General features: G+C 42.4%; 1 protein-coding gene across 1 annotated transcript in view; it reads left to right on the plus strand.

Annotated features, from left to right (window-relative positions):
• Window positions 1-24,746, plus strand: part of LOC141011971 (protocadherin-16-like) — a 75,793-nt gene that overhangs the window by 42,214 nt on the left and 8,833 nt on the right. Inside the window, exons 2-9 of the mRNA XM_073485338.1 lie at window positions 15,940-16,128; window positions 16,822-17,053; window positions 17,204-17,440; window positions 17,818-18,846; window positions 19,708-19,895; window positions 19,986-20,082; window positions 20,766-20,923; window positions 22,355-23,195. Of these exons, the coding sequence (XP_073341439.1) occupies window positions 15,940-16,128; window positions 16,822-17,053; window positions 17,204-17,440; window positions 17,818-18,846; window positions 19,708-19,895; window positions 19,986-20,082; window positions 20,766-20,923; window positions 22,355-23,195 (2,971 nt within the window). The remainder of the gene's footprint in view (window positions 1-15,939; window positions 16,129-16,821; window positions 17,054-17,203; window positions 17,441-17,817; window positions 18,847-19,707; window positions 19,896-19,985; window positions 20,083-20,765; window positions 20,924-22,354; window positions 23,196-24,746) is intronic.

Consider the following 24,746-nt stretch of genomic DNA (forward strand, 5'->3'; position numbering starts at 1 on the left):
CTTAGGACCTCACATGTTAGCCAGAGCTTTCTGCTTGATTGGATTAGATTAGGTATGCTTCGTACCCTTTTCTGTGTAAATCACATGCTCACAGATGCATGAACTCTCACAAACATGATCAGATATTGTGTTTATAAGTGGTTTAGGGACAACACTTGAGACCTCTCGACATCTCTCAAGACTGGATACACCAGTTAATTCTAGTCTCTTGAATGTTTTCAGCCTTTTCTTTTGGTATCAAAAGGAAATATTTGGTTTTAATCACGTTCAAGATGTTAGGAGACGAGAATAGAATGGGGAAAACCATACAATATTTTGGGAGAAATTAGAGAAGTCACTTGGTTAAAGTTTTTAGAATGTTTTATTAAAGGTGGTTTGTTCAGTGTGATTTTTCATTCATTCATTGTCTATACTGTCCACTTCAGGGTCACAGAGCATGTAGCTTACCCCAGCATGCATTGGGTAGAGGGCAAGAAAACACTCAGGACACGTTTCCTTCTCATCTAAGTCACACTGAGCTGATTAAGGTCTTTGATTTAGGTCTGACAAGTAGAGAAATAATTCACGTTTTTTTTTTTTATTTCAGTGCCTTAAAGTGAAGAGATCCATTCCTCATGTGTGTTTTTTCAACAAAGGAATTTTATTATGGGAGCATGTATTTTCCTTTTTAGTTTGGTCTTCTGAGTGGTGGAAATCTCATTTTGCAAGGAAACCCTTCCCTTATTTTCAGTGAAAACCAGATAAAGCTCTTATCAAAGTATATATTTGCACAGAAAGGCGTAGTAAAGGCAAAACAACTATGTTAGGTGTGACCTCTGCATGCCTCCATATGCATTATCTGCTGCCTCCATCATACTCTGTCTTCCTCACAGCTTTATTGAAAATCCCCCCATTCATATGAGGAATCCTAATGGAACACAGTCAGTTTTTGTAGCCAGGGGTGAGTCTACTAAGGCCCCTAGCCCTTCACCTGTCACCCAGCTTTACCTGCCCTTGCAGGTCATTGTTGTTCATTTAGGCGAGCCTTACTGCTCCCCATGGGGACAGACCTGACTAGTAAGCTACTTTAGGTCTTGCTTGAGAAATGGGCCACGCTTTCTCTTTATTTGGGAACTAGTGTCTGCAACAAAATGGCAATTGACGCAGGGATCGGGCCTGAGCACAATATAATGAAAAAGATGCAATATCCTGTATGTAAATGTATTTTGTATTATGTATAGAAGAGCCATAACAAAAGAATGTGTAATCTGATGACATTTCCATCAAGTCTCAGTTTAATGAAGAGTGAACCATATTAATATGAATATATTAATATGAATATATTAATATACATTATTACTTAATATATTACAGAAAAGTTTAGAATTTAATTTTGTGATACCTGTCATCAAGACCTCTACCACTGCCAACAGTTTGTGGGCAGACAGAAGTTTATAATACAAATTGTTGATACCAGTATAAGTAAATGGTTAAATGTGTGTTTCTGTAATTTGGGTGAATTGTCCCTTTAATAGTGTGCTCTAGCAACCTAACAACAACAGACAAATATGTACGTTAAAACCTCTGATTTGCTAATACAAACTGAGTAGAAAGCTTGTAGATGCTGAGCCTCTTTCCACCAGATGCACACAGGACAGAAGGCTTTCTCTTGCACAGCTGGCCAAGCAATTAATACTGAAGTGAATATCCAGACACTTGATGATAACAACCCCATCCTATGTAAGTCTTGTTGCTCAGCAAAAAGCAGGAAATGTAATCAATGAACAGACTCGGGCTTGTGGATAAGTGCTGTCGGAGAGTGTGTGAGGTAAATTTGAGGTGTGTATGAGTATACCATGGGGATCATCAGGGGAAGTCCTGGCTAAAGCTCAGCTTTTGTGTAACCCAAACAGGTTTATAGCTTTCAAATAGATTAAATATGTTTAATTCAGACTTGTGTGTGTTCTTTTTAGGAGCTTGCGTGAGTGTAATCTCGTGGAGGACATGTTTACTGTTGAAGTCCCTTTTGGTCTGAGAAACAACTGAAGTGCTCACTGACTACCTTATGTATACTCAGAAAGGGTTGTTTGAAATGAATCACATGAAGGAGAGGACTGGACATGTATACAAGATAAAATATAATTACCCTATCACCTAAATATTTTGCTGAGAACTAAATAAATATCCCGGCGAGGAAATGAAACCCACCTATTGCTTTGGAGGCTCAAAAGAATTTGTGTGAAGAAAAAACTGCTCATGAATCAGAGCGAACATCTCAGATGGTAAACACACAAATATCACATAGTAACCGTATTGAACATTTCAAAGAGGAAATGGGCTTCAACATAACAGAAAGTGTTCCAGATTAGGAGGTGACGTAGATTTACATGTGGTGATATGGAAAATCTCATTATCACATTTTCCAGCAAGTTTGAAAACAAGATAAAAGGTGTAACGATGACAGAGCGCCAGTTTCTCCATCCATCTCCACATGACAGAGCCAGAGTTTTATGTGAAGAACAGCTGTTGTTTGTTGTTGGCAGGGAACTGTTTGGAAAGTTACAGTACATATTGCGTGTGTGTGTCTCTGTGTGCACTCATCTGTCTGTACACGATTCTCTGTCTGCTCAGGATGAATCTCTGTTGACTCGCAATTATGCGACTCGATGAAACAAAAGAAAGAGATCCAAACAGACACTCAGCTCTCCGGACGGTTTCCATTGCCAGAGCGTGTTGTCTTTGTGTCCAACTCATGTCTGAACCAGGGATGACTTCCTTCAGGACTGGGGTTACAGTTAAACAGACTTTACTGGAGAAACCGCGCGCACGCCAGAACCCTGCCTGGGCAGTCTTCATTTGTTTGCAATGTTTATCAGTCAGTGACAGCGTGTGTTTATGTGTATGGTTCCAGTAGGCCTTTATGACCCCAATGCCCTCACTCAGCCCCACTCCCACCCCCTCTCCTCTTCCTCGCCGTGCAGAGAGCGACATTAGAGACTGATTCAGTTCTTCTCCTCAGATCTGATTACACTACTACAGACTGGCGCAGTAAGGCCTTGTTCAGACCAAATCAGGTGTTGCGGTTAAAAGGCCAGTCCCCCCATTCATTTTGTGTGTACCCACACTCAAAATGAATGGGAAGACTGCCGTGTGTTTAGGCTGCGGCGATGTGGACCACAGGGGGGTGCCGCAAAAAAGGGCAGCGACAATGCAGCGAAAGTTGAAGTCATACTACAGTCACATAAGCCGGCGATCAGACTGGATAGTCAACAATATAGTTGTTCAAGCCATTTATACTTAATTAAGAGAATGAGTCCAGGCATTAGTCATTAGACACTAGTTTGTCATGTGGTTGACATGATGCGTCTTATCAGCCAAAAAGAGACACAAACAATCAGAGGTCTGCCAAATCGCTCGAGTTTCTGTTATGTTCCTTGATGTTATGTTGTTACATCGTGCTGCCAGGAGACTGCACCAGCAGGGGAGGAGAAATACTCTGCAGACTTGTTGCAAACTGTGATACTCTCCCAGTTTTGTTCTCCCCTCCGCACAACCCTGCACTAATTGCTGCAACACCTGATTTGGTCTGAATAAGACCTAAAGCTATGGCTGTTGGAGATGGGTTGCAATCGTCCTGTTCTAATCTGTAGACTTACAGTGATATCTTTGAACATTTATATGTATGATGAAATTCAGGGAGTCCATCAACTTGTCAGAAAACTCTTGAGGGCACGCAAGATTATCTTGAAACCTAAAAATCCACTTGCTGTTGGCTACACACGTAAAGCTCAAATGAAGCTGAAGCTGTTGATGCGGAGAGCTTCATTGGTTCCAATCTGATCGGATTTGATCTGTCAGAGAGATGTGAGAGAGACGACTGAGAAATGCTGCTGAAATCTGTCCTCCAGACTGTGTAAGAACTGCCTGCTGAAGACGTGCACTGTTTTTGTTAACCTTTTTTCATTAATAACACAGTGAACTGTTTATTTGTAGAGGATGTCAGACTTTTTTATTGGCTTTGGACAGTCAAATGAAATGATAAATAACACTGGTTGGGATGTCATCTCTTTTATTAAAGCAACTGAACATTAAATTCTTTAAACACACTGTTAACTGTGTAAATAAATAGTCTTTATTTCATTGAAAACATGAAGCTTTTAGTCTCCTAGGAGAATGGCTGATAGGTTTACTGATTCCTTCACAACGGGAACATTTAATGAAATGGTGGTACCACATGGCAGCAGAATTATGGTCAAGTTAAATTGTCTCCAAGCCACGTCACGACAGGAGAGTCGGTCAGTGTCATCATTATGGGGAGCAGCCACTGCCTGGGGGGAAGAAACTGAGTAATGACGTGAGCTGTCACTTAGTGGAGCCACTGCCTAATGCATTTAGAGTAACATGTAAGCACTGTGCTGATGATCTATTGACTTATTTACACTTTACATCATTGAAATAAGTGGCTCTGTCAAGCTATTTCAAGTACCAACCTTAAAGACACCAGCTCCTCTGTGAAATACTATCACTGAAACCATGTAAGACAATGTTTGTTGAATCTAAAATGCAATCTATACATGTCAAATGGTGTATTATAACACACACAAAAAAAGAAATGTAGATACCTATATTGTGTTCAAAATATCTCATGCTTGGTTTGTTGCATGTATAAAAGATCTTCCTGTTAGGAGCTTATTTGTGTGAGCCTCCTATGAGACTGGACAGGCCCAGACACTCAACATAAGCAACTTCATGTGTGTAGTGACACAATACTCACAAAACAGTCTCTGCTTTCCAAGCTGCCTGATTTAATTAGTGTTTACCAGCAAGCTAAAATGAAATTACAATGGCAGTTCAGCTGTCAGTAAACATGTCTGTCATACTGGGTGACAATTAAAATCTCTCCTATATACCTGAAAATGTCAGTGTTTTCTGGGAGCTTCCTCTTGTGCAATGCATTTCTCATGCCCTGTCCTCTGAAGGATGAGGGCATTTGAGAGATGAAGTCTTCGTATTTCATAAGGACCCTACTGGTGCTGTAAAGTAAGAGCTGCAGAGCTTTGGAAGACTCAAGTTCCTGCCACACCACAGATCTGGCTCCCCCTGCTGCGCTGGGAAACTCGACCAATCCATCCCAGTCTGACCTCAGCCGAGCTTCAGGAACACACTACAAATGCACACAAAGTGAACAATGTCTGTGTCATTGTCCATATGTGTTGCAGAGTCTGCATCTGCATGTGATTCTGTGTGTAGAGGAAAGTAATTTTAAATCCTCCATGAAGGAATATTAAAGCAGAAAAGAGAGATCTGCTTCATGATCAGCCAAACTATAAATGCAGACAAGACAATTTAATCTGAAGTCTCCAGTGTGTTATTCATTATCAGTGATTATGTTCTGCTTTGAGTTGACCACTGAATGATACAATTAGCATGTGGTTGCACGGTACACGCTTTGAATGTCTCTATTGAAGAATATGAATCCATGTCATAGTCTCCTAGAGGGTTTAGGCAAATTTGACTCCACTGGTTTCTCTATTGATGGATGTAATGTTCTTTGCTGCCAGTTGTGATCACAAATGTATAGAAAGACAGCTTGATCACAGCAGTGTAGTATAGCCTGCACTGTAGACCTGGCTCACACAGAGAAGAGGGGACAAACTTCACCATTGAATAGTCTCATCAAACAGACTCGTGGATCTCTGGGAACCAGGGTCCAATCTGGCTCTGCAACCGCATCTGCGCTGTGTTTGTGCATGCCATGCTCAGTGGGCATTCTCCCACCCACTGCAGGCAGCTGTAGCACTAGCCTAGCCCACATCAGTGCTCCTGCACCCCCACATGCTGTGCATGGTTCATATTAGCTCCCCTCCCACCTACCCAGACCCTGGGATCCACCGCCTGGCCTGCCTCAGCAGACCAGCGCTCAGCACGGCTATTGGATGGCTGTGAAAGGGATGACTCGCTGAAACGGAGCCAAGCTAGAGCCTGACAGGCCCGGCTCCATGGGTGTCTGATGCAAGGTTACCTCCCCTGGTGGAAGTCTTGCGAGAGTGGATCTCCTCAGCAAGCTCCTAGCATCAGTTCACCTCCCACACTGGACCCTGGGCAGGTCTCAGTGGCTTTCAACTGGCTTTACTGGTGACTTTTGTGGTGCTGTGGGTTTATTGGAGGTTACTTCAGAGGCACTCTGTGACCCTCAACAGTGTGTGCTGATGTAGAATAATGTGCGAGTCAATCATCATGTTATGTCGAATTTGAAAATGCTGCTTTTATATTGCAGAATTTTGTATTTGCATACATCATTATGATATAAATTAGCATTTAATTAGCATTGTGCCCCTTGAAAATAAAAGTCACGTGTGTTTATGTTCCAAATTTGACTTTTATTCATAACATTACCACAAAGCCGCTAATGGCAAACAATTTTACATCCATTAGAAATATTAGTCTGAAGTGAAAGGCTCCTCCAACCCACTTTTAAAAAGATTCTCTAACCTCCACAGCTTGTTTTGACATTGTCATTCAAAATTATTATTCTTCAATTCAAATTTCTCAAACCCACAATTTTCTCTTTGTTTTCTTTCCATTGGCTAAATAGTGGTCTGCATGCATAAGTAAATAGTGGCAGCTTTGTTTCTCCCTTTTGACCTTTGGAAAATAAACAGGCTAATGTTTTAAGCAGGAGTCTCTCAGATGGGTTACTGAGCTGCCTTTGTCATTCCAGGTGGCCATGGGTTAATGCCACGCACACCAGTACGCTTACGCCTTCAGTTGAGTTTTTGTCATATTTATTTTTCTAGCCAGAGTGAAAGCGTCGTTGAGAATCATCCATGATATTGTGTGAAGAGTTTGTCAGCGGTGGTAAATGCTGCACATTATGGTAAAGTCATCCCTGGCTGTGAGCCTACATCAAGGTTAGCAACATGTCTGGCATGAAGGCCTTTCCCAGGACCCCCCACTAACCTGTACACCCTTGTGCTTCTCAAAAATAAATTGAATTGCATTGCAACTTTTTTTTTTCTTTTGCCCTACAAGACATTTTGAACAAATCAAATTCTCCCAGTTTACCTGTTGGGATCATGGCTCATATCAAGTATTGGCAGGGTTAGTACACACCAGGGGGCTTTAAAAACACCTTAAAGTTGTTTTCAAGGTGCTAAGTCACATTCCTTCTTGATGACCTCAGGCCTGTTTGCAGGCACACAGTCGTACCATACAAGAATCTTTCTATAGAGCAGCTACTCTGATTTTTTGCCCTCAGAAGGTCTTTTTTGTCATCATTATTTCAATGAGTTGAGCTTAATTAATTTTCACAGATAATATGAAAGCTGAAAAGTACTGTTGCATGGGTGATCTTGAATACTGCTTCCAATCCACTCGGCTCTACTGCCTCTACCTTTTCTCTTTAGCTGCACAATTTCTCTCCTCAGTGCTCATTTTGCCTTTTCTGGAACCCTTTCCTCCTTAAATGGTTTGACGCTTAATCACTTCCAGATGCAAGGTCTAGATGAAAGACAGACGCTTCAGTTTTAGAAGAAAGTCTAATGAAAGTTTTAAAAAAATGCAGGCCACCTAGCTTCCAACAACTGAAGTTTGTCACAACTCTTAAATTGCAAACTACAAAGAGGGAGCATTGTGAGGCTTAAATTGAATCCTGAGTGTTTGGAGGCAAGTCTGAACTCTGCTGAATGATGAAGAGATATTTTTTATTTTGAAGACATTACATTTCTTATGTTGTTATATTCTGTCAGACCCTCAAACAGGATGCTTGGTTACCGGTGGCTGATTAGTGCAAATGTATGATAATAAACGGCAAGCTGCAGCTTCATTAGGGATTGAGTTTTTGAAACACCACTCACTTTTGTGTTGGAAACTTTAACCTTAATGCCACTTGATGGGTGACATTCTTTGCTGTATTAGTCTACAGAAGTGCAAGCATTTTGTTTTGTATATTACAAAAGAATGATGTACCAGCAATCAAGCAGAAACAGCACTTACTGTAGCTCTCCAAGGCAGTGTCCTATTCTTCTCAACAGAGTTAAGCACTATACAGTACTGTGAAAAGTTAAAATCCTTAATCCTGCTATTATGTCATGGCATTGTAAACTTAAATGTAGAGAATAGTAATTAACAAATTAATCAAATTTGGTTAGTGAGAAGTAAAAATGGTCAATTGATTGGACAAGCCTTGTTTTTTGGAAGTGGACAAAATCCTATTTGTTAACATAAAAATGCAAGGATTCTGGTGTGATGTTCTTAGATTTCATGTTATATCACATTTAATTCATCAACACACTGACCGCCTACCCGCTTCACACAGAAACTCTGTCACAATGTTTTGACTAGCATTTTTTTCCAGCGGTGTAGTAGTTATGGTGAGTGATGGGTGAGAGGAAAGGAAAGAGACAGAAACCCTATCCTGTCCTGTGTCTGCACTCTAGCACTGAGTGTCATTATATCCCTGACTGCTATATTACCTCCCCTCTGTTCCTGTGCCAGATATGTGGCCCTTACACCATACAAACTTGCTGCCCTTAACCCAGGTCCGCCACATTTATGTCAGCGCACTACACAGAGAAAGATGAAAAGCTACAGAACCATTGTTGATTTAGAAATCAATACTTCTTTGTCTCCTCGTGGAAGAAGGTAGTTTCTTTTATGTCCTCAAAAAGCCAAGACAATCCCCTTCTAAGAAACTAGGGCAGTAGAACCTGCTGGGGCTGTAAGCTTGGCAAAATGTTGCTTTCCTGTTACAGACTTTTCCAAAGGCAGCCAAAAGTTACTAAGACTGGGCACCTCAATCATGTTGAGACCATATAATCCTGGGAAATTTACTGTAAAATATTATCTGTTGTCATGTTTATCCTTCAGCACATGTGTAGTGGATTTTATTAGCATTCATTTACAATTCTAGTCTAGTTGAATCATCAGCCCTGCAAGGACAGTTGGAACTCATTTCCAAAGTGAAAGGACAGTTCTGGATGATACGATTTGGCAACCGGCTCATAACTGTATATTTTTTGTAGAAATCGGTGTGATTAAGATGGTTACTGACTATGACAGTTATATGGTGTTTCACAGGGATACCCCCAAACAGCAGATGTATTTTAATGGACATCTGGACAGAGAAAGTTTTTGACAAATCTGGAATAGATTGCTCATGTTAAGTCATGCAGGGATTCTGAGGGAGGTTTTGTGAATTTGAATTGCTCATAATGAATACAACTCTATGGCTGTTTGTTCTGTAATTATAAAGAATGTGTCGCTGCTCTGCCAATGCCAGTGTAATGTTGCTGAGGCTTTTACAATAGAAATTATGCAAAGGATAATTGAGAACTGATGTGAAATTTTTATTCAGCTGAGTTGCACTTGAATTGCTGTAGTTGAGTGTTTCCTGTGAATAGAATTTATTCAGCTGGCCACACACAATGATTTGCCCCCAAACAAGAGGATTTTTTCCCAAAAGCAGTGTGTTTGAAGACTATCATGCTTCAACTGCTTTTAGAAAAAAATCCTTGTATTATGTTCTTGTATTAATCCATCCATCCCTGCAACACTTTGTCTTGCGCCTCCCCCAGGTCAACATTGGCACATGATAAGGTTTCTCTGAAACTGATGGCTGGATTTCCATAAAATTCACTGTGGGTATTTATGGTACCCAGAGGGAGAATTATGATGTTTCTGATCACCCCCCGACTTTTACTGCAGCATCACCATCGAGCCAACATTTCTGTGTAGAGAGGAATATCAAAATGTATCACACAGATTGCCATGAAATAGACTTAATCAACTCATGGCCTTTTCTCTAATGCCGTCCACTATTCATATTAACCCCAAATTACATTCTTGTAGAGCCTCAACTTCCATTTCCAAAGATAAACTAGCATGTAGCTGATAGTGAGACTGTCACTTCGCATAGGCAAGCAGCTTCTGCTATTTTACACAGGCACGGCTATGCATTTTTATGCTCCTGCGTCAGAAAATGGTTTCAGGTTGTCCCATTCTTGTGAATGCATTATCTCAGGAATGCCTTGACTGAATTTCTTCAAATTTAGTAATGAAAATCCAAACGGTCAACGGTAAACTTCACTGTGACATAATAAAGTTGGTTATTTAAGCCATAACTCAGGATCAGAAACAGAGATTGTGACCAGATTTCACAGATTCACAGATTTCTGTGGTGATTGATTGAATAGATCTTCTCTTCCGCCTGGTTGAACATGTGTGTGAAGCATCAAGGTTTTAGAATTTATAACTCCTTTGCACATCCACCACAAGCTTATTGGTTTCACTGAAATTGAGCTTCAGGTGATTGTCATTGCACCATGTGATGAAGCTCTCTGGCAGTCCTCTGCACTCGTCTGTAAAAATAGTCTCAAAGTGAAGACAGCATGTTTCTCACTGGAAATTATTCACTGGAATCATACTTAACATAGTAAACTTGCATTTCGCCAAGAACTACACTTTATAACACAACATATATACGGCTATATTCTTTAAGTTTGGAAACTGCAACCTCACTGGTGTGCAGAGGCATATAACCACAAGGTGGTAATTCTTGTTAATGAGCTGTTGTTTTAACAAGTTCCTAAAATTAGCTGCCTAAAATAGAGCAGAAATTGTTGGATAACACACCCCTCACCCCGAAATCTCAAACCTTTTTTATACATCCTGTTCATCTCACAGCCAGTACTAGTATAGTATAGCATAGCATAGCAGCCAGGTTGTAGTGCCTTATGGAGACCACTATATGTGTTCTGGCTTCCTCACACTCTGTAGATCTGTTCTGTATTCATATGTAGACAAGCTGAGGAGGTATAAAGCAAAGCACCTGGGTTGATTCTTGAACATCCTTCATTCTGTCTTATGAAATTTCTCTACTTTTATCATACTCACACAAAACAGCCAGACGTCGCAGGCCACAGTTTGGCAGTATTTAATGTCACTATTTCGTAGACATTACACATGTCTTAAACTATGCAGTGAAGATTTCAGCTTTTTGTCTCCTGAGTAACCACCAAAATCTTTCACACATGCTTGGTCAGAATCCAGACGATACTGTCTGTGCGGCAAATGTTTGGAGTTCTGATATATTCGTCAACAGTGTGTGGGCTTCTTCCTTCCACCGGGCCACTGTGGTCTCTGTCTGGGTCTTTAGTGTGGTGGTGGACATGTCACAAAGTCTCTGACCTGCCTATCTGCTACTTCAGCGAGTAGTGAAAGAGGCCTTTAGGAGTTCTCCGCCTCGCTCTCCTCATCTGCGTCTCCTCAGAAGTGATGCCAGGACAATAGAGGGAGAGGAGTGCGCACGGCCTCACACCAGCTGTGAATGCTCAAAGCAACTCTCAGTCCAGATTTCTGCAACTCACCCACTCGTTTGATTTCTTTGAGCCTACGCTTTCCTCTTTGCCTTTACTGCCTTTTAATGACCTCCATGTTACTCTATCAATCTATCACGTGCTACATCTCAGTGCTTTTGCAGTAGCTCTGCTCTTACAGGCTTGATTGGTCATGTCTGTGAAACAGAAACTGATATTATGTTTGATACTGAAGATTTGGGATTATTGAATTAATATCTGGAAAGTTTCAAAGACGTGACTGGGCTGGATATTGCTGTAAATCTCCGATCAGGTTGACACAAATTGTTGTGTTACTGGAGTTTATAACGATGGAAGCAACAAACTCTCGTGGGGGTGGAGAACAATTTACTGAACTGTGGAGACTCGTTAAAGAGGAGCTTTAAGAAGTCTCCACAGTTCAGTAAATTAGGCCCTCTTTATTCTAGATTCCTAGAAATGGAAACATCTTCAATGATATCTGTAACTTGAGCACTTTTTTGAACCCATCTTAGTTGCATGTCTCACTAGTCAATGTGTCACACGTGGTGCTTTAAGTAACAGCAGTCTACAAGTAAAACAACAGCTGGCTCAGTTGTAAATGTGAGCTTTAGAGATTTAGAAATGTTATCCAGTATTTTCTGAGCATTTCTTTATGCCACAGAGTTTGAGAGTTTAATTTAGGCCAGTCACAATAGCCACTGCTGGATCCTCAGCTGAGCTTGGTTTGTTTGCAAAGACTTCATGGAGAATTCAGAGAAGATTTGAGTTTAATCAGAGTGCAGAATTAATTTGGTCTCGCTCTTTTGCTCCACAGGCATCACAAGACTGTGATGAGCAATGATTTAATCCCCAGTGTTTGTACGTCTGTGTCTTTGCTTACGCATCTAAGGTACACTGAAAGGACGTGTGCATGCAGAGTTTGATTGATGTGTGTGATAATTTCCCAGTTGGCAAACATTTACACGTGCACTCCGTCATTTGTGGCCTATTTGGATTGGCAGACCCGATTGGCTGGTTTCACTGAAGACTACGTGAGACAGATTTGTTTGACTGGGCACTCTAAAATACGGGGAGCATGATTAAAAACTACATCGCCTTCATTTCACCCCTTGTTGGCCTCAATGGTTTTGACTCCACATCATTCGTTTACTCACAGGTTTCTACGCCATTTCTTTCCACAGTGAAGCTTTTTTGCATGGCTGCACAATGAAGATGTAGAGAGGAGCCGTAGCTTGGGCAAATAAGGTCACACTGACAAACATGTGTCTGCGTTATCCACAACGATTTAAGAATAAGAGCTAGAAGCCGCATTGGTCAATCAAATAGTTGTAGGAGAAATATAATTGACTTCTGGGAAACTCAACTCTAAAAATAGAAAGCACCCAAATCCCGGGCTTGTTCTTTTCCAGGCCTGGCTCTCTCTCAGACCACAGAGTGAGGACCTTAGATGGGCCAGAAAACTTTAGAGCATCCAAAAACCTCAGGATCATTATTCCATTTGAACATATTATACATAAACATCTAAAGGCATGTTCTCTCGTGTGAATCTTGTTCTCTTGATTTGACAGTCGGTCAGTCAGAAAGTCTCCTCTGGAAGGCTCCTGGAATCTGATGGGAGAACCACAAAGTGCCCCAGTTATCTTTGGATTCCCCCAGCTTGTTTTACTAAGGAGACGGCCAAACGTTGCCTTTCCCCTGCTGATAAGACAGCTCCCATCATGCCTCACTCACACACACAGAGTGTAGGGAGAATACTGCTGGCTGCTGCCGATGATCTAAGATTACTCCTGCTTTTGAACTTTCAATCCAATAGAAATAGATGGTTTACGCAATACCTATATATTGGCGTGGAAAGAGTAAAAAGTCAGCGGGATACAGAGAGAGAGAGAGGCCACTTGTATTCATGACAAGATGGATACAACAAAGTGGTGAGTGGTATTTTCCCCCCCTGCAGGGTGGATAATTCTTACTCGACTTCCTACATGACTGGCACATCTTAAATGACTTCCATGGTTATAAATATTTCCTTTTCCTCAAAATTTACAATATGTCCATGTAGAGGAGGTAGTAACATTCAAGCCTTGTTATAAAAATGGAAGATTAAACAAAGAAAATATTGAAGGGAAATATGTGTACAATTGTGTCGTAGTATAGAGATGAAAGATGGATGACTTCTTGCTGAACTGCAGCGTTAACAACAGCAACCAAAGTTAGCTTCAATCTTTATTCAAGACTTTGAAGAATCTTGTTTTATCAGTGTTGATTTATCCTAATCTTTGCTAGAGGCCACATTTTATTAAGTTCTCCTCAACTCTCAGAGTTCATGGTTTTCGTTAATAGTCATGCTCATTTTTCATTAGCATATGGCCCCATATGTCCTCTCATATGGGTGGTTGGCAAATTATAAACGACTGAACAGACAAGGATCTGCGTTACAGCAAGATGACACTGATACACTGCTATTAACTCCGAAATGAGAGTGGAATTGAAATCACAGTCTGTAGATTCCAAAGCAGACTGGTTGCTTCAGGCAATCTACTTAAGTACACAGTGGTTAGGATTTATGCAAATGTGATTGTGTGGTTTATTATCTTACAGCACGCTCCACAAAGAAGTCATCCACTTAACTCATGGAACATATTGTTCTCAGGTTTTCAAACCACAAATGGTTCAAAATATCCTCATCAATTTATGCAGTATTCCGAGCACTGGGAGAAGTGTAATTATTAAAGCACTGGATCCTCATGTAAATTAATTTCATGGCGTGCACATCACTCAATCCCCTGTCTCTTCTGAATTTGCTCTGAACAGAAAAGCTCAGTATCTCTGTAGCACACACTGCACCACTTTACTTTACTCAAGTTTAAACTTCTTAAGCTCACAGGGAACCCTCAATTCAGTGTTTCCAGAACCAGTACGTTTTACTATATATCATTATAGATTCATAGAGTGAAAAGAGCTCAAAATCCCACCCCACCAAAAGTAACTTTCATTTTCCCTTTTTTCATCTTTTTTTCTTCAGTTTTTTCAAGTTTTTGTTATAAATATAAATGTAGGCTTTTTACATCTGACTTTTTATGAACTGTATGTGGGTGTACTTTTAAAAAAAGTTTTTATGGATGGTTGTGGCAAAAATGGAAAGCAGCATGGAGTCTCTTCAAATAGCTCGTACTTTAAATGCCTGTCACGAACGGATCAGTCACAAGAGGGGAAATATTTTCCTAGGTCTGTTGGGAAATATTTGTAGCATATCTGCTGGCCCAGGTATTGCTAAAGTGCTCCTTCAACTTTCCCTCCAGCTGACACTTGTCCCACAACTGTGAAGAAAACAAGCATAAAGCTGCAGGGTTGTTGCCCCCTGCAAAATGATCAAATATTACAGTAAGCTGCAGCCTCCACGAGTTAAAAGATGGAGTAGCTTTCTTGTATTGCTCTTGGTTTCCCCTTTCCTCGTGTGGTTTATTATTCTTCTCTTTGGCTCGAGTCCCTGCTAGCTTTACAACTCCCTCACTCCTACACACCATTCACCCTCTGTCAGGACTCACATTCAAGAGTGTGGGGCATGCTCTCTGCTGAGTCCCCCGTCTGCCATCTGCTCAGGAAAGAGATGGAGCCTGAATCAGTGCAGCCAAACCTTCATCACCTCGAATGAATGATTTCCATCTACTCACACTCATACCAATGCCTTCTTTTAAAAAATCAGTTTGATGATGGCTTGCCTTATTTTTCTTGGCAGTGTTCCTGATGACTACTCTGTCTTAGGAAGAGGAGGCTCCCTGCTGCTGAGTGTTGGAGCACCAGAGCATGAATCGAGCTTGTATTTTCTCCCAATTAGTGTTTTCCTAAATAGATCCATTTATAATAGATGGAAGGAAGGAGAATTCTAATCAACTTGTGAGGTTAAACCTTACTGTAATCGCTCGCAAACTGCGATACAGAGCCAACACTTGCAAACAATTATACTGCTGGTACCCAGGGGCCCGATCTGATTGGTGTATTTGCCTTGCGCTGTCTTGGGAGATCCTGTAGTAATTGAGTCGGCTCCCTGGCTGATGGCTTGTGAGCTGCTTTTATAGCTCCAGCGGTTCCAGCCCTCTGTAGATGTGCGGCATTATTAAAACCAGACCGCAAGTGGGACATTACATTGGGATATAATGCGCTGCACTGAAGCATACTGTGTGGTATCCCACTGTTCCCCAGCCGTCCCAGTCACTGTCCTTTGCAGACAGACGCCACTCCTGTAGTGGGCAGTTTTCCCTGCTGGCAGCCCTCCCAGAGCCTGTAGAAGTCATCCTCCTTCCCACCACCCTCCTTCATTCCCTCAGAGCACTTTTCTGCCAAAGGGCCCGTTTGGCTCATGCCGTGGCTCAGATAAACAACAAAGAAGGGGTCCAAAGATGCTTTCAAGAGGCACCTGGTATGGTGCTCTTGTTTCAATTTGTGGACTGCCATCACTCTTACATCCCTCTAATAGAATTTAGATCTGATCTGCTGTGGCTTTATTAATGAGTATGGAAACTGCTGGGTTTATCCAGTCAGATATTTCCCTTCCAACTTAATAAATTTTCATTTTAATGCACAATGTTGGAATGTTTAACCAATAGCATGTTTTCTTTCTCCGTAGGTGACTGCGACAGATGCAGACGGCGGCTCCTTTGGCTCCATTACTTACTCTCTTGGTTCTGGCATCAACAGCGCTGTTCCCTCTCAGTTCACCATTGGCAAGGAGACTGGCCAGATCTGCACTAGTGCTGCACTAGACAGAGATCAAGGGCCGGCCAGCTTCGACTTTACTGTTACTGCAGTGGATGGGGTGAGCTTACACATTTAGAAATCATGCTTAATATGAATCCATCGAGCCACAGAGTAATCCTATAAACACAGCAGCCCTGCTTTTTTTTTTACAGGCCAGATAGCAAAGACATGGCCAACAGTGCAGAAAAACTTTGATTTGAGCAGCCAAGTAAAAAAATAAAAGCTTGAATGGCTCTCCATGGCAAGCTTATTCAAAAGTTAGTATATCCTGTTCACTTTATGCCAAATAATACCTAAAAAATAAAAGGTTTAAAATGAAAGAAAATTACTGCGGCCATGTTAAAGCAATCAGATGGAGAAATGCCTCAACTGTCAGGCAGTAATATTTTAACAAGTTGGACTGCTGCCTTGCTCGTTTTTGCCACCTGGTCCAAATGAAAAGCCTTCACTGTATTTTTTACAAATGAAAAGCCCATGAAACAGATTGTTTGGTTGCGGCGAGCCCTCTCACCCTCCACGGGTCATGACATATTGCTCTTTCCCGAGGGAAGCTATCAATCTGTATCCCTGCACGAACCTGCTGGGACTATATTTTAGAGGCTACGCCATACAACGAGATTTTAACAGGGTTTACTGCTGGTTTTTACTTGCACCATTAACGTGGCTTAAATCCTGCTTTCAGGTGTGTTTTTTCTGTTCACGGTGTGATGTATGTGACGGTATGACAAAGGAGCTTTTGTTTCCTCTGCAGGGTGGACTGAGCTCAGTAGCCTATGTGAAGGTAGATCTGGTTGACATTAATGATAACAGACCCGCCTTCTACCCAGTCAGCTATGCTGTCAGTCTGAGCACACAGAGCGCCCCTGGGACATCTGTTGTCAGAGTGATGGCCTATGACCCAGACTCAGGCGAGAATGGCCGAATTACATACAAAACAGTACCGGGAGGGGCCTCCCCTTACTTTACACTCAACAAAGATACAGGTTGGCATTTTTCCAGTTCCTGTTTATGCTTTACTATATTTTCAAGATTTCAATTATTTAAGGAACTGATTGATTTTGGCCTTCACATTATGTTTTCACATAATGTCAAAATGGCCTGTTTGAACCTTGTCTGTGTCTTTGTTCTTGTAGGTGTGATCTCCCTGTCTCGATCTGTCTATGGCAAGGCCAACTCTGTCATTCCCATGCTGATCTCTGCTCAGGATGGTGGCGGTCTAGTTGCCCATGTCAATGCCAGAGTCAACATTAGCGTGGTGGCGGGGTTGGTGGCGCCACCTGTGTTTGAACAGACTCAGTACTACTTTACTGTGTCAGAGGACGTCTTGCGGGGGACGGTCGTAGGCATCGTCCAGGCCAGTAGTAAGACAGGTGGGGTACTCACTCACTCACTCACTCACTCACTCACTCACTCACATTGGAGTTTCAGAGCTCATACTGAACAGATCAGTATACATTTCTCAGTCTCATGGATCATGCTTAAAAGAGTGTCTTTTCTGTCCCCTGCACCACTTGTACAAATAGGCGTCGGTCCACTATACACACCTAACTCTGAACTAACATCAGTCAAAAATTCCATTTCACAACTTTGTTTATATATTCATTTTCAGAGTTTTTAGAGCTCTGTTACAGTCATGAAAATTGAAAAATGACATCCTTGGTGTATACTGTTACTTCAGTGCTTTTAGCGCTGCCTCATGGGCCTTGTTGACTTGCCTCTGGTTTTTGTTATACTTCTCTCTTTCCAGGTACCTCCAGAGATATCTCCTACACCATCAGTTCTGGGGACCCTGTGGGATACTTTACAGTGGATCCTGACACTGGGGCCCTAAGGACCAGTCTGCCTCTGGATCATGAAGCCCAGTCATCTCTTGATTTGGAGGTGCAGGCTCGCAGTGGTAACCCGCCTGCCTTTGGCCAGACCCGTGTCCACATTACCATTGCAGACATCAATGATAACCCGCCTGTTTTTATGCCCTCATCATCGGAGTCCTTGCTGCTGCCAGAACATACAGAAATGGGTACAGTGGTGTATCGGATCCAGGCTGAGGACAGAGACTCTGGAGTCAATGGGCAACTCAGCTTCGATCTTTCTTCTCCAAGTGGAATCCAGAGGGCATTCAGCATAGAGCGCAGCAGTGGAGAGATCCGATTGGTAGGGAGCCTCAACTATGAGAGTGCCCCCCGTTATGACCTCCAGGTGATTGCCAAGGACAGTGGAGTGCCCCAGCTAAGCGCCACCTTCATGCTTGTGGTTCATGTCCAGGCAGAGAACGACCAAGGACCTGTTTTTGATACCCTCACCTACCGTGTAGAGCTTAAAGAAGGGACGCCGATAAACAAACGCTTCCTGCAGGTCAGGGCTCTGAACAGAGAGACCCCTGGCTCAGGTTACTCCAGTCCCCTGGCATATCACCTGCGTCCAGATGGAGATGCTGCAGGTTTTGGCATCGCTGCAGACAGTGGCTGGCTGTTCGTGAAGAGTGCTCTAGACAGAGAAGTCAAAGACATTTATCTTCTAACAGTGCTGGCCAGTCAAGGTCATGGACAGTTGAAGAAGACGGGCAGTGCCACGGTGCGGATATCAGTGACTGATGAGAATGACAACTCTCCTCGACTCACACAGGAGAGGGTCTTCATGGCTGTGAGAGAAAACTTGCCTGCAGGAACTGGCTTTGGTCATGTGTCGGCTACAGACCGAGACAGTGGCCCCAACGGACGCCTCAGCTACCGCTTCTTACACCCTGACCGCCACTTTCAGATAAATTCCCACACAGGTGAATTGAAAATGTGTTGTATTACCATTAATAACAGCAGCAGTCACAGATTAGAGTGTTACAATGGAGGTTGCTGAAAATCTGTGTATTTACGCTCAATGTCATTAATTAATAAAGCTGCTGTTGACACAGGAGCTTGCACAAGAAACGAATGGCTGCACTGCTGATATTATTTCTTGAATTTTCGATTTCTTCCAAATTATTGAAAATATCTGCCTCTAGGCGATACTGGAGAAACCCTGAACCATGAATTCAGAACACTCAGTTTTATTACATATGATATTTTTGTGTAGATCAAGCTAAACTAAACTGAACTGAAATAACAGAACAAGTCATTCGTTTCTACATCACCCCAAAGAGCTATCATCGTGAAATAAAGCCATCATGATTCCCAAAAGAAACTTTTAGATTTGTCATCAAAAATTTTAATTATTTCTAAAAAAAACAAAAAAACTCAATCAATGTTTAGTCAACTCACTGAGTCATCTCTAAAAGATAAGAGACTACAGTTGCCTCTCCCCCACCGTCATAAATTAGTCAGATGATGGTGACAGCAGCACTAAGCGCCTTGCTGGGCTCTAATTGGCCTGCTGAGCCTGTTAGTCTGTGGGTGGAGACACAGACTCAGAATTGTGATCAGTCTCTGGCTGAGTCTCTACCGCATCTGCCAACCTTCCAAAATTCCTCTGCTTGTGTGTGTGAATGAGTGTGTGTGCACATGTACACGCACATCTGCACACTGTGGATGTCTATTACTTGTGTGTCATTGATCAAAGCCTGCTGGCTCTCATCATTATTCCAGTGCTCTGGACTTTTGCCTCCACATTAAAACCCCTCTCATCCACTCCCTTCTCTCCTTAGGTGAGATCAGTACAAGGTCTGTTCTGGACAGAGAGCAGCAGTCGAGTTACCAGCTGGTGGTGGTGGTTCAAGACGGAGGTTCTCCATCCCGTAGCGCCACAGGCACCGCCTTCATCACTGTCCTGGACGACAATGATAATGACCCTGCTTTCACTCACAGCCAGTCTGGCAAAAACCTTGTCATACAGGTAATGCCACAAGAACAAAAACATCAACAGGCAGAAAATGAAAAGTTTTTCATATCTTTAATTACATATATGTGGTTGTTCAATCTATAGGTGACAGAGGGTCAGTCCTCTGGGATTTTACTGGGCACTCTGCAAGCCAAAGACCCTGATGAAGGAGAGAATGGCACTGTGTTCTACTCTTTGTCAGGTACAGTACCTGCAGGAAGTCAAAAGAGTACGCATGTGTGTAAAATAACTTTTGAAAGATTTCTGTTAAATATGCTACATGTAATGATTTAAGAAAGTGATAGGATGCAGTGGGATGTCCTACTGTGATTATGGATGAAGGGAATAATGCATGTCAGGACACTTTTACAGGTAATCTAACACCCAATCAGAAGAAATTATTTTCCATATCCGTGGTATAAGAATATTATTATAGGATAATTTTAGTTTTTTTATTGATTTATTTTGTTTATTTATGTATTTTACCAGTTTTCTGTTCTCACAAAACTAGAATCACGCAGCAAATGTTGACATTTTTGCTTAAAAATTGCCGTAAATGATTTACTAATATCAAAATAGTTGGCAATTGATTTTCTTTCGAGTGGCGAATTGATTAATCAACTAATCATTTCAGCTCAAGTGTAAAACACATCGTAACTGTCTTTAGAAAAGTATTACATAAATGAAATAGACACATGGATAACATCATTGTTATCCATGTGTGTCAATACTACAGACTTTGACAACATCCTTGAAATATCCATCACCCTTGTCTGGCTTCACTTCAATGCTTCAAAATGCAACAACTGACTTGCTGGGTTTGTGTAATTTGCTCTCCCACATACATCGTCTCCAGTTAACATCTGGATCCTCTGTCTCTCCCAGGTCCCAGAGCTGAGTGTTTCTCTTTGAACCCAAACACTGGGGAGCTGCGTTCATCATCCCCGCTCAGCCGCTCGGAGCGGGCTGAGTACACTCTGACGGTGACAGCCACTGACAGAGGACTGCCCCCTCGCAGCACCTCCTGCTCCCTCACCATTCAGGTCAGTCTGTCATTGGAGCCCGGCCAGCACAAACACCCTCACTACTCACCTATTTAATATCAAAGAATAGGCTCAGCGCTGAGAGGATCCATGTCTCTGGGCCCCTCAGACTAGCTGCAGACATATCAGCCTCACTTCTGACAAGCTTCCCTCCCATCCCCTCCCTTTTCTTCCCCTGTGACTTTTCAAAAGGGGAAATTTCTATCTGAAATGGAAAAGTGGGTCTGAATCAAATACTCCCAGCTGGCTTGTGATGAGGGCCAGCTGTAGACTGCTCTGATCAAGGTCATACTCAATGACTTCAACACTTTTTTAATACAGTAGCCCTTTCTGCAATGAGCGGCGGGGCCGTACGCTCACGTAAAAACACAGCATTGAGGGTAATTCAGTTAATATTTAATATAGAACAGAAAATGGACACAATGGAAGAAACCTGGAAGGAACGTAGATTTATAGGTTCCAGGAAAAAAGAGTTGCCATATAAACAGCTCCAGTAACTGCCAGTTCTTCCTTTCCAACAACAAAAAAATTAAAGTCATAATTATTAGTTAATTGGATTAAACAGTACTGTGTTGTTCTTGCCTGCTGACGCATTTCTGTAATTTCCTTTAATCATCTTTTCATACTGATTTTCTAAATCCGTCAGTGATAGGATGGGACTACACCAACTTATTTCTGGAACACTCCTTTTCCATCTAATGTGGAACCAATTTTACAGCTTGTCATGTAAGATTTCACAACAAACACAGCCTATTTTTTTGAGGGCCTACTTACTGTGGGAACCCTGCTGTAGGGTGCAGAGCTGAGTATCTACAAGTATCTCAGTAATGCTGCTGAAAATTTTATCAACACGACCTCTTCCTCTCACTCGCCCCTCTACAGCTGTTTAAATTTTCTCATTCCAAGCTTGTCTCAAAGAAAAAAATGTTTCATTAAAACAATGTGGCATGTATTACTTATGGTGCTCTTTTTATACAAACGAGAGAAGTAATAATGTAGTCGTAGTCTTTGAAGACACTTGAACTGCTCATCAAAGGGAGTGTAAAGCTATACACAGTCGAGAAATGTGTCCCAGTGCTAAATTCAAACCCTGTCACCATTTCCTCCTCTGATTGTGTTACTTTTTTCATCTATTGTTTTATTATTTTTCCTGGCAGCGGCATGAGTTTCAGATTAAGTCTTATTAAGGTTAGCAGGCATGTTATTCAAGTCTATAAAAACCTCTTGTAGCTGGTTTCATTTATCCCCAGTGATCACATACAGAACAAGTGAGTGGATTGGACAAAATCTGTTTCTGCTTTTCCATGAAGTCCATGAAATATTTTCATATTTTGTATTGAAAAATTGTAAACCTCCGGGCATCCAAATGAAACATTAGATCCTCTGTCATGTTTCTCTGTCCTCACATAATCTACTACTTCTTTATTGCAGGTTCTCAGCACGAACAGACCTACTTCTAATTCCCGCTCCCTATCCTTCAATTCTGTGGAGGAGGCCAAGCCTGGCTCTGTGATTGGCTCAGTGCGCCTGAGTGACAGAGAGACCTCAGAGGAAGGGGAGGTGACCTACACGGTGATTGGGGGTACAGACCGAGATGGGACCTTTGTCGTGGACCGTCTGACCGGAGATGTGTACCTGGCTCGTCCTCTTGACTACGAACGAGATGCACGCTACACCCTGCAGATTGAGGTAGATGACTTCTCTCAGGCCCCCCCGAGCAGCACTCTGGTCCACTTAGACATTGACGTAGAGGACAGCAATGACCACGCCCCTCAGTTCCCAGAGGATCCCATCACTATCGTCATCTCTGAGAGCATGGAGCCCGGCTCGTCTGTCTATACGTTCCAGGCAACAGATAAGGACGGCAGTGGGCCCAACAGCGAGCTGAGGTACTCCATTCTCAACCAGTGGCCAAACATCCCCGGCCTACTAACCCTCGACCCCTCCACTGGGGTTCTGTCTTTGGGCCAGGAGCTGGACCATGAGGTCACCTCCAACCTGATACTGGTTGTAAAGGCAACAGACTCTGCCCACGATGCCAGCCAGAGGCGCTGGGGTTCTGTCACGGCGAGGGTGTACATAACGGATGAGAATGACAATCCACCAGTGTTCAGCTCGCCAACAGCTGTCAGTGTGATGGAGGACCAGCCGGTGGGCTTTGTGGCGCTGTATGTCATGGCCAGAGATGCAGACCAAGGGGAGAATGGCAGAGTGACCTACAGCATCCAGTCAGGCAACACTGCGGGAACATTCAGCCTCAACCCTAACACTGGTAAGTCCAGCCCAGTGCCAATGTAAACATTGTAGAGATAGTTTATTAAAAAAAAATGTTATGGAGGATAATTTAAGGTTAAAGTCATACATCTGAGAAAAGTCTTTGAAAGAAAATCAGGATATTCTGGATGAGTACGTTTCCCCTCTTCAGTGTGTACTGCTTTTGGCTTCTGGCATGTTTTTCCTTGCCCTGTGTTTTAGCCACTAACAGGTATTGCTTGGAAGAAGGGAGGCACACATATACAAAACAATATGAATATAACACACGTTATTATCAGATATCAGCACTTTTGTTTGTTTAAATATATTCTACCAGGGCCTTTGTGCTCCTGTTTGTTTGATAACACTACATCTTTCAGCTTGTCCTCTATCTTTATATTTCCAGCACCTGTTGGGAATTCCAGCACTTATCCCTCGCTCAAATTGAAATATTTTCGATTTAGTGGGACAAGCGAATCTGCATCTGTTCGCCTCTGCTTGGAGCTTTACACACAGTTTTTGAGAAATTGTGCCACCTCTAAATTTTACTTTACATTGCATGTGTACTCACCTTTCCGTTTTCCACTCAGTTCCCCACCAAACACTTAACCTCCTCCTCCATAAACACACACAAACTCTTTTAATACTCTGCTTACGTCTAAGTACGGCGCAACTCTTGCTTCACCTTTCATGACTTATTTCTCCTAGTTGGAGGCCAGACAGACAGAGCAGTGTGCCAGATATACAACACACACTCACACAAGCATGCACACACACAACCTATCATCTGTTATTGTGGATCTATTCCCATGAAAGACCAAAGAACCTCCTGCCCGGGCTTCTGGGAACCATTAGAGAAGGGATCAGTTACGCGTGTTTATGTGTACGCACGTGTGTGCGTGTGTGTAGGCATGCACATATGTGTTTGTGTGCTTGCATGAGACTCTGTCACTTAGTCAGCGCTGACCTTGGGCTATTTGGTCCGGTGGGCTTTGTTGTGGTGTTTGAGACACGTGTCAACGGAGGCTCCGCCTTCTCCTTCAAGTCGCCAACCAGGATGCCCCCTAGAGCAGCTCAGAGATGGAAACATTCAGGCGCTGTCATGCATGCCACTTCTGCTTTAGAACAGTATGTGTGCTCACCTTAAAGTGTTTTCATGCACACTGGTTATTTGTTAGAATGATGACAGAGTTAATCCTCTGAGCACCTGGTTTGCTCCTGTTTTGGGGTCAGTGACTGTGGACCTGTGACCATCTCTACACACTCTGTTTTCATTACTTTGGCATCACAGTTAACCACAATAGAGAGTTGACTGTCAAGCTATTATTAGGAATATATAAAGTCACAGAGTGAGGCACATTCTCATCAGTCATTGTCAAAAGGGAGGCCATTAATTTCACTTGTGGAGCGAAGGGAGAGTGCACTGGAGATATGGTGAATTGCTTCTTTGCAAAAGACAACACTATTCAGGGATTAACACATCAAATGGTGATAAATGACTTCTGCATAAGACAAGAAAGATGTGTTTGTTGTCTGAGCAACCTCAGCTAACCCTCACACTGCAGTCCAA

Source organism: Pagrus major, chromosome 2 (genome assembly GCF_040436345.1).
Source record: "Pagrus major chromosome 2, Pma_NU_1.0".
Classification (NCBI taxonomy): Eukaryota; Metazoa; Chordata; class Actinopteri; order Spariformes; family Sparidae; genus Pagrus; species Pagrus major.